At 43.6% G+C, this 14,551-nt stretch overlaps 1 protein-coding gene across 3 annotated transcripts; it reads right to left on the reverse strand.

Annotated features, from left to right (window-relative positions):
* Positions 1-9,823: 9,823 nt before the first annotated feature.
* On the reverse strand, positions 9,824-12,555 carry LOC147616947 (inorganic phosphate transporter 1-1-like). Of its 3 annotated transcripts, none has more exons than XM_086776591.1 (3): positions 12,426-12,555; positions 10,345-12,140; positions 9,824-10,029 (listed from the first exon to the last, which is right to left on the reverse strand). In XM_086776591.1, the coding sequence occupies exon 2, from the start codon at positions 12,023-12,025 to the stop codon at positions 10,367-10,369; it is 1,659 nt and encodes a 552-aa protein (XP_086632717.1). In that variant the 5' UTR covers positions 12,026-12,140; positions 12,426-12,555; the 3' UTR covers positions 9,824-10,029; positions 10,345-10,366. The 3 variants fall into 3 exon arrangements, with proteins under 3 accessions (XP_086632717.1, XP_086632715.1, XP_086632718.1); XM_086776589.1 differs by having other exon boundaries at positions 12,405-12,535; XM_086776592.1 differs by having other exon boundaries at positions 12,414-12,502.
* Positions 12,556-14,551: the final 1,996 nt, after the last annotated feature.

The following is a 14,551-nucleotide window of genomic DNA, read 5'->3' on the forward strand; positions in this document are numbered from 1 at the left end:
CTATTGCCACTTCATAGTATTTTATGCTGAAATTGCGAGACCATTATATAGGTTACTCATTGTCTTTGAATGGATTGAAGAATGCCAAGAAGTACATGATAAATTGAAGCAAGCACTAGCTAGTGCACCAATTCTGAGGCCACCCAATTGGGACCTCATATTCCATGTACACATCGATGCATTGAACTTTGCTATAGGATGTGTATTGGCACAACCTGGCAAGCCCAAACTGGACTACCCAGTCTACTTTGCTAGTCACCAATTGAATGATGCAGAGGTGAATTATACCACCACCAAACGAGAAGGTTTGTCCATGGTTTATGCTATCAAGAAGTATTGAAATTACCTATTGGACAACAAATTTGTATTCTTTGTGGGCCTTATATACTTAGTGAACAAGCCTTGCACCACGGGAAGAACCACACGTTGGTTGTTATTACTATTGGAATTCGACTTCACAATCACGGTAAGAAAGGGACAAAATATGTGTTGGCCGATCATATGTCAAGAATTCCAAATGGGGAATCGGCAAAACTAGTGTTGATGATGACCTCCCAGATGCTTGTTTGTTCAAACTAGACACGGTGCACTACAAGACAATGCTGCCATACACGCGTTTCATACACGCGATAAATTACGAACGCGTGTATGGTCGCGCTTGTATTTGAATAGAATCGGGCGCGTGTATTTTAGCATTTAAGTTCGCGTGTATATTTGCATTTATCAACGCGTGTATAAACGCGTTTATATACACGCAGTAATACACGGATAAATACACGATAATATTTACGGGGTAATACTCGCTATTATACACGGATAAATACACGCCACTGTACACGGATTAATACACGCATGGCAGAGAAAAACTGAAAAAAAACTGAATTCCTTAACAAAATTAAAAACTATTTTCCTTAAACCATCTCATAGTACATTACAGTATACATCATTACACAATCCCACTACATGCATTTACAACAATGAAATATATTCAAAAATAAATCATGCATATGAGATGATAGAAATGTCATCAATTTAGAACATACAGTGACGGATTGATTAGGGTTCGATCTCATCTTCAATAAGATCCATCCTTGCCAAACGATCAACATCAATATCCATTTGATCAATTGGTAAGGCTACGATTAAATTTATTCCACTATCGATATTCTGTACTTCATTGATAATGGTATCGATGTCCTAATCATCCTCATCAACATCACCATCATCCTCAATGGTAGGGTCATTCTCATGATCATGAGAAATGGCATGCTCATCCTCATTATCACGATCATCTCTTATTTCTTGATCATCGATCACAACATCTTCAATGGCATATTCGACGTCATCTTCATTGCGGCTTGTTACATCCTCCATATGCTCCATATCAGTGAATGTATTATACATCACTTTGGAACGTGGTGCAATAGGGATGACGTACCACCATTTGATGTCATGCACCATTGGTAGATAGATAACCTACTCAAATACACACAGTACAGTAATTAATTAGCATATCAAAAGTCAAGGGGTACGCGAGCTTAGATATATATGTACATGAAACACATTAGTAAAAAAATGCATACCTGCTCACATTGTTGTGGCAATACGAGCCTATCTTTCTTTGTTTGCCAGAACTTTGTAGAGTCAATAGTTACATATCCACTTGCATGGCGTTTTATCGTTGCATCAGGCCCTTTTTCCACCACGTTCATTTGCCATTTGACATCCAAAACATACACAAAGAAGCGACGAAAGTCAAGCCTAAATATGTCTTGGATTATGCCACAATAATCATCCATTTTTCCATTAGCTCCCTCAAAGCTACTAATGACACTGCAATCTTGTGTATTTCTCTTTTCATCAATTCTTTGTGTTCGAAAATGCTTGCCTTCACACCATATAGCATTGAACATAGTGCACTGGACCAAAATAGAAGCAATATTTGTGTAAGCAATGTGAATAAATATTAAAAGCAAATCACTTACAACTAATGCAAAACATTAGTTCTATGTACCTTTGACATGCATCCTCGTGCATACTCCCATTCTTCCGCCGTGATATGCAGCCCCTCGTCGCTCTCTGCTCTCTCCATTTCCTCATGCAACCAATCAACATGGATATCATTCGGAAGTGTTGCTAGATGCTTAGGGTACGCCTTCCGAGAGCCATGTTGCCTCCGAAAGAGAGCTCTTTCTGCTTGCCTTTTTGTCTTTGCATCCTCATATCTTGTAACCCATCTGCTCATCACATCACTATTAAGGATACAAGTGAAATTGAGATCATCAATCAATGTTCTGTCAATTACTTTACTCTGTCCTTTTCCTTGAGGCACAATAGAGGTCATCCTCAAGTCCTCTTCATTGCTCCATAGTCGTGGCAAAGAGCTGTCCACCTGACCAAGAAATTCTGAAATATATACAAGAGACTCTTGTATCAACCAACCCTCGGCCATGCTTCCTTCAGGCCTTGCACTTTGCCTCACAAAGTCTTTTAAGGTCTTCATGAAGCGCTCTAGGAAGAACATCCAACGTGCATGCACAGTACCACATAAAGCAATTTCGTCCACTAAATGCACAATGAGATGTAGTTGACTTGTGAGAATGGTTCGCGGAAAAGTCTCCTCTACCAAACAAACCACCTCCACTGCCATAACACGCGCATCATCCAACGTGGCTGGATCAATTGCTTTGGAACTAACATATCTGAAAAATAAATAAATAGTACGTTATACCTCATGCACGTTCATTTTGCAAGGTATAATGAAGGGTGATCTGAGCATGGATTTTACATACCTCACAAGCTCGCCCATCTTGTAAATACATTTTTTCAAACTCTTATTCGCACAATGGTCGATGCTAGTAGGTAGTATGAACTGCGCACATAAGAGCACATTTATGGTTTATGGCATTATAAAATTTAATTTCAACGTACGTACAAGACTTGGAAAACACTTACTTGACGCATCTTGTGCCAATCGTGGGACTTCAACCCATATAGTTGCTCAACGCCTCTTTTCTTAGTGGTTGTAAAGGCTCCCTTCAATGATCTCATGCATCCAGTGGGAGTACGCAAAGTGGTGATGGCCTGCTTTACCTGCTTCTCCTCTTTCTTTGATATAATCCATGGTGCAGGCGGAAGACGAACGTGTCCACCCACCTCTCGTGGCCAAGCTTGACGCATACGTCCTGCGACCCGCAAGTCCTCACGTACGCTGACATTGTCTCGTTTACCAGTAATATGTTCCCAAATACCAGATCCCACATTCTTGAAGATGTGCATGGGATCAAGAAGATGGTTGATCTTAAGATGGGTCCAATATGGCAGCCGGAAAAAAATGGAGTACCTGCACAAGGGATTGCTCTATGTGACCTTTAATCCAATTAGAGACTACACAAAACAAGATTGAAAAAACATCACTATACCTGTTCATGCCATCTGGAGGAAGAATAGTTGTAGACTCCCAAATACGCTTCCAATCTTTTGTACGAAGTGTTTGTGGAGGAATGTTACTCTTACTAGCAACATATTTAGGATGATCTGAGGGGAGAAATCGATGATGATTATCGAATATAGTCTTACACAAACCATCAGCATACTCATGTACTAACGAAGGGCCACAAACAGGACATGCATGTTTACCCGATGTTTTCAAACCTGTTAAAATATAAATAAAAGTTAGAATAATAAAGTCAAACCGTCTAATTAATATATATAGCCAATAGTAATAGAGTAGGGAGGTAATTAGAATTCTTACCAGAACAATCGCTGTATCCTGGAAAGTCATGCATTGTCCACATCAACACTGCTTTTAAGTCGAAGTGTCGAGAGGAGGGAGGCCTACTAATGTCCACCACCGCAACACCTCTCCATAGTTCCTCCAACTCATCAATCAGTGGCTCAAGATAAACATCCATATGCTTGACTTTATGTTTCCCTGGAATTAGAAGGGATAACATAAGATGTCCCTTCTTGATCGCCATTGATGGTGGAAGGTTGTAATTCACCAATACAACTGGCCACACGCTGTATGCGGTGCTTTTGAAACCAAATGGATTCACTCCATCCATACCCAGGCCAAGTCTCAAGTTTCTGGGCTCTGTTTTAAAGCTGGGCCACTCATCTTCAATATGCTTCCAAGCAGGAGTGTCTGCGGGAATTCTCCACATGCCATCATCCGATCGATGTGAGGAATGCCATGACATGAGCTCTGCTATGGATTTGCACTTGAACATGTGTTTGATGCGAGGAATTATAGGAAAGTGTCGCAAGACTTTACGAGGTACATCAAAACTCTTCATATCTGTTCTGTACCTTGCTTCACCACAAGTGAGACAATGTAGAGCCTCCTTATGCGTCCCACGAAAGAGAATGCAATCATTGACGCATGCATGTATTTTATCATAATCCAGTCCTCCAAGAGATGTCACATAGCGCCTCGCTATGTCTCTTGAGGTGGGCAGTCTATTTTCCTTTGGAAGCATGTTTGATAATAGCCTGCATCCAATATCATCAATTATAATTAGTCTTAAATCCTAAACCTTAAACCACTAATTCAAATTTATAAGTTAGAATGCTTACTTCAACAATGCGTCAAGACTTGCATTGCTCCATCCATAAACTGTTTGTATATTAAGTAGTTCAAGTGAAGCACGTAAAACTGAGAATGTGCACCCTTCAAACACCGGTGTCGATGAAGCTTTATAAAGATGCTCTTGTTCCATATCATCGTCGTCCATACCTTTGGGATCATCCTTAAAAAGATTCCGCACCATATCATCAAGCACCTCCTCTTCCACAACTTCGTGGGGTGCAGGGCTATTGTCGTCCCTTTCCCACTCATCTCTGACAATAGATCCCGAAGCTCCAGCATCATCTCGTCGACGCTTTACGTGCTCTCGTCGCGCGTAAGGTACCATGTTAGGGTGTGGTACTGCATCCTACTTCAATTTATCAAATTATATGTTACAACTCTATTAATTTAATTTGGATACCATGAGTCATTTGAATACCATCAATTTACATCTACTCACCTCTAAACCTGTTTGATTCCATTCTCCATACATGGAGATGTGATTCAAGGTAATTCGACGTACTCGTACAATGCATCCTTGACATCGATTACACATACATTTGATCCGTTGTCCCAACCACACATCGCGATTACGATGACGCATTGTCTCATCTTCCCCAGAACTGCTTGAAGAGGTTGATGACATCCTGTGTACAAATCAGAAAACACAAAATCATTATATGTTTTTAATGAAAGCACAAAATCGCGTGTATTGATGCGGCTATATCCTAAAACTTCTGTGTATTAACGCGGCTACTTCCTAAAAACCGCGTGTATTCACGCGGCTAATTTCTGCAAAACGCGTGTATGAACGCAACTAAAATCATATACACGCGAATATACCTGCGTTCATAAACGCGAATATAAACGCGGCGGCATATTTAAACTAAAAATAGCCCGCCTTCCCCAAATATAGATTTTGAACTTAGAAATCAACAGTACATGCGTTTTCGCCTGTTTTCGCCTCTTCCAACAGCAAGGAGGGAGCAGAGAAAGGAGCACACACACGGGAGAAGGAGGGAGCAGAGAAGGAGCAGAGAGGACTCACTTTTTCAGAGGTGAGTGACTTTGTCCTGTGCCTTGTCTCTTTTGTCAGATTTGTTTACTTTGCTCTTTGCTCTTTGGCTTTGTCTTTTTGCACACGATTGGGTTGCTGCATCCTGACAGGGGCGACAATGGCTGGTCCTTTTATAAGGACATTCTGTCTTTGTCGGGGGGTCGGTCTTTTCGAGAAATTTTTTTCGCAGGTCGCGTGTACAAACGCGTGTAGAAGCGCGTGTAGACTGTCTGCAGAGTTTTTTCACGCGTATATACACGCGTTTTGGTCGGGTGTATACACGCGTTTTTTGACGGGTGTATACACGCGTTTCTGCAGACAGAAAACTGCGGCGTTTCAGATTTCATGATTTGCAGGCAATTGACTTGTGTAATGACAATGTGTGAGTCAAGAGACAGCCCATGATGTGCATGATGATGTTTGTTGCAGGTTCTTTATGGATATTCCAGGTTCTTCATCCGATCCATTTGCGTACAGCAATTGGTTGATGGAGATGATGAATCACTTTGGGCGCCAACCTGGTCCGGTTGAGCTTACAGAGTATATGTATGCCCATCCGCCTCCTTCCCTGCCTGGTGTCTATACCCCTACCGCGAGTATCCAGGGCACTCCAGTGCCGTCTATTCCTCCGAGTCCGATGAGACGGCATGCAGCTTCTCCTCTTCCACGTCCACCGAGGAGACATACCTCGTCCCAGACACACTCACGTACACCCTCACAGCCACCATCATGTGCTCCCTCAGAGCCACCGTCACGTCAGGGCTCACAGCCACCGTCACGTAGACAATCCCCCAGTCGTGACTCCACCCGCAGCAGTAGGAAGAGTGGGAGTGGAGGATGCGGCGGGTGCTTTGGTGGGGGAGGTGGGGGAGGTGGGGGAGGTAGTAGGGCACGCGGTGAGAGAGGAGATAGAGGGAGAAGAGTTAGAGGAGACAGTTCGGAAGAGGAGAAGATGAGAGAGATGGAGAGAGTGGTTTGCTATGATGTGACGGATAGGGGCGGGATAGTGATGGATGCGAGGGGGAGGGAGGTAATGGAGTACATGCGTGGGGTAGTATCAAACTCATATAGAAATTGTTTTATTAAATTTAAAGATCAAAATAGCCGATTAGTTGGGGAGGTGATAGAGGCTGTACACAGTCGGTACCCCAATCCCCCACATGCTACATTCTCGGATGTATGGGGAAGGACGCAAATAAGGGAGATCTTAAGTAATAAAAGATCTCACCTTAAAAAACTCGCGTACGATGACCGGCTAAATGTAGCTGCGGGTGGCTATCCTGCCGAGAAACCTGCCACTGCGCACAAACGCGAGTGGAAGGAGGCAAAGAAACGAGCAGAGGGTGGCGTGAAGAGCAGGCAGCATGTGGAGGCACGACGGATCCAGATGGAGACCGTTGGATCTTCGCATTTCGGATCTGGCGGCGTCGAGTCATGGGAGGCAGAGTTCGTAAGTATCCTGCCACTTTATTTGATTGTTTACTTAATTCATTGATTCTATGAATTGTTTTAATCTTACAAATTGTGTTGATTATGATACAGCGACGGGTTACGGGGAGGAAGCCCACAACCCACGATACTGCGTATGCTCGCCGGCATAGCAGACGTGACACGTGGGCCATCTTCAGAGCCGAGGGACGTATTACGGACGCGCAGTTTGAGTTGGCCATGAGACCATACGGTCGACAGGTACTTGAAAATTCGTAACGAATGGTTTTGGTTTATTGAATTGCATATATATATACTTATATACTATATATTACTTGAACAGGCACAAGCTGCTGATGATCCACCGGCCGCCGCTGTAGAGGGTGGACGTGAGCACTACTCCTCGGACATTCCGACCGATGCGAGCTCATCTGAGCATGGGGGGAGCACCGAGTCATCATCTGGGTCTGAGTAGTACTCAGACTTGTAGTATCACATTCCATATTTAGGATGTGATTGTATATATTTTTTTGTAAACTCAAGCCATGGGCTACTTCGAGATATGGACTCCCTTGTATACATGTATGAAATTTTGATAGTAATATTGAATTGATTGATCGATAGTATTACATTCATGTTTGTCTTGAATCGTGTAATGACAATGTATGCATTCATGTCGTTCTTGTCTTAATCTCCCTCGTGCATATGTTCTTCGTGGAATATGGTCTAATGGGATGGTCTAATGCACCAAAAACCCTAAACCAGAGAGTGCTATTGGGTGCTGGAATGCTGGAACAGTATTCAGGCACCAAATAGCACTCTCTGGATTTTTTTTTTTGCTCTCTGTTCGCGTGTATAAACGCATCAAAACTGCTAAAACTTGCGTGTATCTGCGCGGATACCCTGGAAATTACGCGTGTATTGATGCGTATAAACTGGCAATAACGCGTGTATAAGCGCATCTAAATTAAAGAAACGCGTGTATAGCCGCAAGTAAAAACGCGTCTGGGACATTGGAACTGAACAGGATGCGGCTATACACCCGTGTATAAGCGCGTCTAATAGAATAAGAAGCGTGTATAGCGGCGTGTATTAACGCGTCTGTATAAAAAAACACGGCTACGTACCCGTGTATACACGCGTCTGAGAGGTACTATACACGCGGTTTTACACGCATGTCTCTGGCCGCGATTATACACGCACTGATACACGGGCCCGCTACTTTTTTTCACAAGTCATTTTTAGCGGCTAAGAGCGCGGGTATGAGCCCGATCCCTTGTAGTGGTGCCCGAATGGAGTGAAGAAATATCAGATTACCTAGCTTATGGTTTTCCATGATTCAACAAAGATAAAATGTGTCGGCTTGTTAAGCTGGCTGCACCTTATCAATTAATTACTAGAGAACTATACAAGCTAGGTATGGACAATATCTTAAGAAGATGTGTGCGGGAAGACGAATTTGTTACAATATTAGATGAAGCACACTCAAGGATAGTTGGAGGAAACTTCGCTGGGGAAATTATAGCTTGCAAGGTGCTTTAAGTAGGACTATGGTGGTCTACGTTATTCTAAGAGGCCATCAAAATTGTAAAAAGATGCGAAGAGTGTCAACGATTTGCTATTCCGCACAATAAAGAGACAGGATACCACTTACCCCTGTTGTTATAAGATAACCTTTTGAGGAATGGGGAATCGATTTTGTTGGACCTATTAGTCTAGTTACGCATCCATCACAAGCCCGATATTTGATCGTGTGGCCACAGACTATTTCACAAAATAGGCAGAGGGCAGAGTCTCTAATTGAGCTGATGCACGAACAACGGTTAAGTTCTTATATAAACAAATCATTTTGAGATTCGGCTGCCCATTTGAATCAGTCACATCAATGATCGTGGTTCACACTTCATTAATGAGGTGATTGATCACTTACTCACTGGATTCATTGTAGTCGACTGGAATTCATCCCCTTATTATCCACAGGCTAATGGTCAAGCAGAGAGTACAAACAAGATTCTGTTTACTATGTTGACAAAAACATTAGAAGCAAGTTGAATGGATTGGGAACATAAGCTAGCTGCGACTCTCTAAGAATATTGAACATCGTATAAGGTGGCGACGGGATATACTCCCTTCCGTCTAGCTTATGGTGTTGAGGCGGTAATGTCTATGGAGTACCTAGTTCCAAGTGTGTAAATTGCGGGGTGCAAGAATGATTGACTGAGAATGCATTAGCCAAAAGGTTGGTTGACTTAGAGAAACTTTATGAAACCCGACTAATTGCATCACATTCTCTTATGGTCAAAAAATTACGAAGAAAGCGTTGGTTTAACAATAACTTGAAACAAAAGGAGCTAGAAATACATCCTCATGTATCATCGATGGTGGTTTGTAATCCAAGTAGAGATTGGTACAGGCCACCAACAACAAGAGCAAGTTACTTTGCATATTGAAGTACAATAAGAGCAACGGCTAGACGAAGGTATAGAGATCGAACAATTCGACACAAGAGATGCCTCAAACACTATAGGTGGTGATATTAACGAGGAGCCAGAAACAAATGACGAACCAGGGCCAGAGCATGAAGATTTAGAGGTAGACATAGATGCATCTTCGAGTCCTACACGATTCGAAGATGGAGGGAAACATGCAAATATTCTCATGGCATACCCAACTTTTCTCTTTTTGTTGGTTTCATATATGCTTACACGTATTTATGTGAGAATATATATATATATATATATATATTGATTTCGATTAAAAAAGGCTACTCGAGAAAAAACTGGGGAAAAACAATTTTCGACGCTATTTTCTGACCTTTATTCCGATGATATTATAGACCCTATTTTCGATGTTTTTTTAGATGCCTATTTACACAATTATTTCGACTTTCATTAAGATGCGAATTTCGACGACGCAGAGGTGTCGAAAATCGTCGTCAGAACATAAGCATCTTGTAGTAGTGCCTACAGCACCCCTGCATCATAACAAAGATACGAAGTAACCAGCAAGAAAATGATAACTAGAACACTTTCATGTGTTTTGTAAGATTAAAAAAATAATCACAAAATCAAATATAAGGAGGAACAAGGCTCTCATTTCTACATCTTCACGCATGCTAAAATCATTTTAGGGTTCAAACCCAGCTAGAAATGGGCAAGAACCGTATTTAAATAGTTTATTTATATTATTGTCCAAAAGCCGGGCCAAAATCTTGTTATCTTTTTCTGCTACTTTGAGGACAGTTGTGATAATTGTAAATAAAACATCTGAATTTATTACTGTTTATTACCTGTGCTGAGCTTTGCGCTTTTTCAAACCGGTGAACTGTCGGTTCGTCTGACTGAACTCGCCCTGCCCGAATCAACCCTGCGCTGTAGATCGTCTGGCGCTGATCCGGGATCTGCAGTCTCACCGGAGATGTCCTCCAGGGAGCGACCTTTTGTCTCCGGAATGAGGAAGGTGAGCAGGAAGCCCAGCACACACATGGCCGCCAGCATGATGAGGGTCTTGCTCACCCCTATCCCGGGCTTGTAGCCCGCTTCCACCTTGCTGGGGTCGGGGTCTTGGGCAGAGAATGTGAAGCCGAAAGCTCCCAGCACAGCTCCCAGCTTGCCCACCGCAGCGGAGATGCCATGACACGTGCTGCGGAACCGGGCAGGAAAGATCTCAGCGGGCACGATGAAAGTGGTGGTGTTGGGCCCGAAGTTGTTGAAGAATAAAGTAACGGCGTAGATAATCATGAATCCCACCTGATTTTTGGTCTTCCAGTGGTTGTATGGTATGCCCAAGGCCAGCATGAAGACGGCCATCATCAAGAAGCCCTGGAGTTGGATGGGCTTCCGGCCAATGCGGTCGATCAAGAAGATGGTGCACCAGTAGCCGGGGATGATAGAGCACATGGCGATGAGGGCCTGGGCTCTGCATATTTGATACACTTCGTCGATGGCGCTCATGGTGGGCGCCGCCGGCAGCCAATTCACAGCAGTCAGGGCGTCCTTCTCGAACAGGATGAGCGTGTACCAGGGGAGGTTCGACAGGAACCATGTGGAGGAGGTGCCTAGCAGGTGCATGCCGTGCCTCCGCCAGAACTCGTGGGAAAACAGCGCGTAGTCGGGCCCCGCCGCAGCTATCCGAGATCGGGCCACGGCCTCCGCTGCCGTGTCGAACTGCTTGTGCAGTACTTGGCCCATGTCTTCGGCGGCCTGCTTGGTGTCGCCGGCCACCAGAGCTGTGTAGCGGGCGGTCTCCGGCATCTTTGCCCTGAAGTAGTAGGTCAAAAGCGCGGGCACGCAGCCGAACAGGAACACAATCCTCCAAACGTAGTCGGCGGCATAGGGGATGGAAGCCACGGGGTCGACGTCGAAGGGGGGTGCAGGGTAGCGGCTCCTGAGGCCGGAGGCGGCGATGATGGCTACGGCTGCGCTGACGAGGATCCCGAAGCCTTGGTTGGCGTAGACAGCTCCCACGAAGGCCCCTCGGGTGCTGGTGTTGGCGTACTCCGACATTATGGTGGCAGAGAGGGGATAGTCCCCTCCAATGCCGAAGCCAAGCCAGAAGCGGAAGAAGCAGAGGGTGGTGATGACGGCGTGGGGCCTGGAGCCGAAAGACAGCGCTGACGCAATGGAGCTGCACACCATGAGCACCGCCGTGATGCCGTACACCTTCTTCCGCCCCATCTTGTCGCCCAGCCAGCCGAAGAAGAGCTGGCCGAAGATTGTCCCGAGAAGCGCAACGCCGTTCACCGTGGCGTTGAGGCCCGGCGGGAGGGTACCTGGCACCCCGGACGCGGGGTCCGTGAAATATAGCCGGCCCAGCAGCTTGGTGACGGTGGAGACGCAGATGAGATCATAGGCGTCTGTGAAGAAGCCCATGCCGGCGATGACGATGGTCGTGAAGTGGAAGCCCTGCGTCTTGGCCGTGTCCAGCGCCGCCAGAACTTGCAGCTGCGCACCACCTGCTTGCACCGCCATCTCAACTGCAGGAACAGCACTCCCTTAATGATGTCGCACTCCAAAGGAACACTCCACTAGCAGTGAGCACCTCCGGCAATGATATACTCTATCTCTCAGCTTCGCCTCATTCCTCCTGATCCCAACAAACAACCACCGAAAACCCCATGAATTTTTAATCCAATTCAATCACGAGATAATTTACTTTGACGACGGAAATACAAAACCACAAAAAAAAAGGCAATATTTTAGACATACGACGCCGTAGACGTGGTGAATACAAATGAAGACGGACAAACAATATGCCTAAAGAAGACTGGTGAGAAACAAACAGCAAATATTAAAAGAAACTGATCATGCTCTTATAACTGCAACGATTTCTTAAGAAAAGCACAGAGACCCGCTGTACTTGTGGACGTACGAGTCGACAAAAGCACAGGATTAAAGAGAGGTAGAAGAATCCGCTCAATTTATAGTCGCCAAGGCGGCCAAGTAGAGATATAGCCCAACGGAGGAGGAGGAGGAGGAGGAATTTATAAGTTGAGGACCACACCGATTGTGCATTAACAATTATCCTTTCGTTGACATGCATTACGTATTATCCTGTCGTGTTGGTGCCTTTAGAAAGGGGTACATCAAACCAATTGCCAAGACGTCTGCAGTGCCAAGAATAAACGTTTTTCCTAACCATTGAAAAAAAGGATATGACCTAGTTCAAGACGCACCGATTTTTATTCAAAAAAAATGAGATGAACCGGCATTTGTTGACAAAATGTATCAGTAAATTGGTTTTATAGCAAAAAATCAAGAAATGGTTTCTTTTAAGTGCGAATCACATTTATAGTTTAAGAATTTATTTGCCATCAAACTCCGATCAGTACGTTTTTTTGCAAAATGCAGGACTGCATACCTTAGAATGCGCCATTATGCAAACCCTTGGGTTTCTTTTAAGTACATACTGCGCATCCATATTCATAGCTCACACATGCAATAAGAGAGCCGTAGGGGATACAGACACAGAGACAGGCTTACAGAAAATGGCTAGTCAGTGCATTCACCCGTGATCCAACTGTTTTGAGCGTGAAACTTTGACTTCTTGCTGTGTTGTTATTTAACCTATGACATTATCTCAATTTGCAGAGCTATTTGCCCTCTCATCAGATGAAGAGTGATCGATCAGATTTCGTGGTCGTGGTATCATATAGCTCTTTTTTAGTATCTAGATTCTACAACGACAATTTTTTATATCTTTTTTTTTGAAATCGATAAACGACAATGGTGTCATTTTTTTTTTCTGTTTTCGAAGCTTCAAAAACGTGTATGATTTGCCTGTACTAGAAGTGTAGGTTGCACCTGCATATTTTAAAAAATACCTTCAAATTTACAACTTGAAGGTACAAATATTTCCAAATTTTGAGAACATACATAACAAAAACCCTCAAATTTCAAGATTTTTCTTTATAAATAATTTCTCAACTTTTACATGAAGGTTTTCCACTTTTTGGGGATTTTTTTTTTACCGAACATTGGCCTAAAGACTTTGCTCATACTAGATTGTTCGTGTTGTATCGGGGCAGGCCAATCGCCATATGGTATGGTTTGAGCTGTTGTACTAAATTTGTAGTGTATAAATACGCTTCTCTTGGGTCGTGGGTACCGGGGTTGACCGCTTAGGTTCTTTGTGATAGATTTTAGGATTCACCTATTAGCAAAAACTTGAAAGGTTTGGTGGACCTAAGGGTTCAAAGATTGTAAAGGTGTTATATCTTAGTCATAATATGTTGAAGGTAGTTAGAGAGTAAAGAAATGATGTATGGATAGGTTTGTAAGTTTTTGAAACTAAAGTAAACGGTTTTTTTCATATATTATACATGTATAATGTGATATTAAATAGTATGTACTATGTATTGTACATGTATAATTCATGTATAATGTGATATTAAATAGTATGATGTCATGTCCATAAAAAGCTTGGACCACGGACCTGACCGAATGTGCTACCCAATCTTTCGCAATTCCGATTACGTATGTGTGACCACGGTGGATTAATTTCCTTTGTATCCCATTAATAAAGAAATAAAGAATAGGTGCATGCTGGCCCAAGCCTACAGCACTTCGGGATGGGGGCTTAATGAATCCCCCATCTCACCCTATAAACTAGTGTCTGTGCGACAGGTTGTATAAAGCCTTTGAAGGGATCCATCTTTCTATGACCCATTACCGCCCCGGGACGTGGGGCATGTGGAGCGCTAAAGCGAATAGTCATACGAGCCCGCCTATGGTACTGGTACCGTTAACTGATCTGTTAGAACGGGAGGTCCTGCCTAGCGCACCTTCGGCTTCAGACTTACCTCCGGACTCACCGTTAGCACCTCCGAACCTGCCTAATGTACCGGCTCCTTCTCCGGACATGACATCACCGCAGTCGTCGAGATGTATTATACATGTATAATACATGTATAATGTGATATTAAATAGTATGTACTTTGTATACATATTTTACCAATGTGGATGTTATTTCATTTCCTAGTTTGGTTAATGCTAAAA

The sequence above is a fragment of the Cibotium barometz genome, chromosome 37 (genome assembly GCF_041138505.1).
Source record: "Cibotium barometz isolate CiBa-2024 chromosome 37, ASM4113850v1, whole genome shotgun sequence".
Taxonomy (NCBI): Eukaryota; Viridiplantae; Streptophyta; class Polypodiopsida; order Cyatheales; family Cibotiaceae; genus Cibotium; species Cibotium barometz.

Coding starts and splice junctions, on each gene's coding strand:
- LOC147616947 (XM_086776591.1), bottom strand. CDS start 12,025: ATGGCGGTGCAAGCAGGTGGTGCGCAGCTGCAAGTTCTGGCGGCGCTG.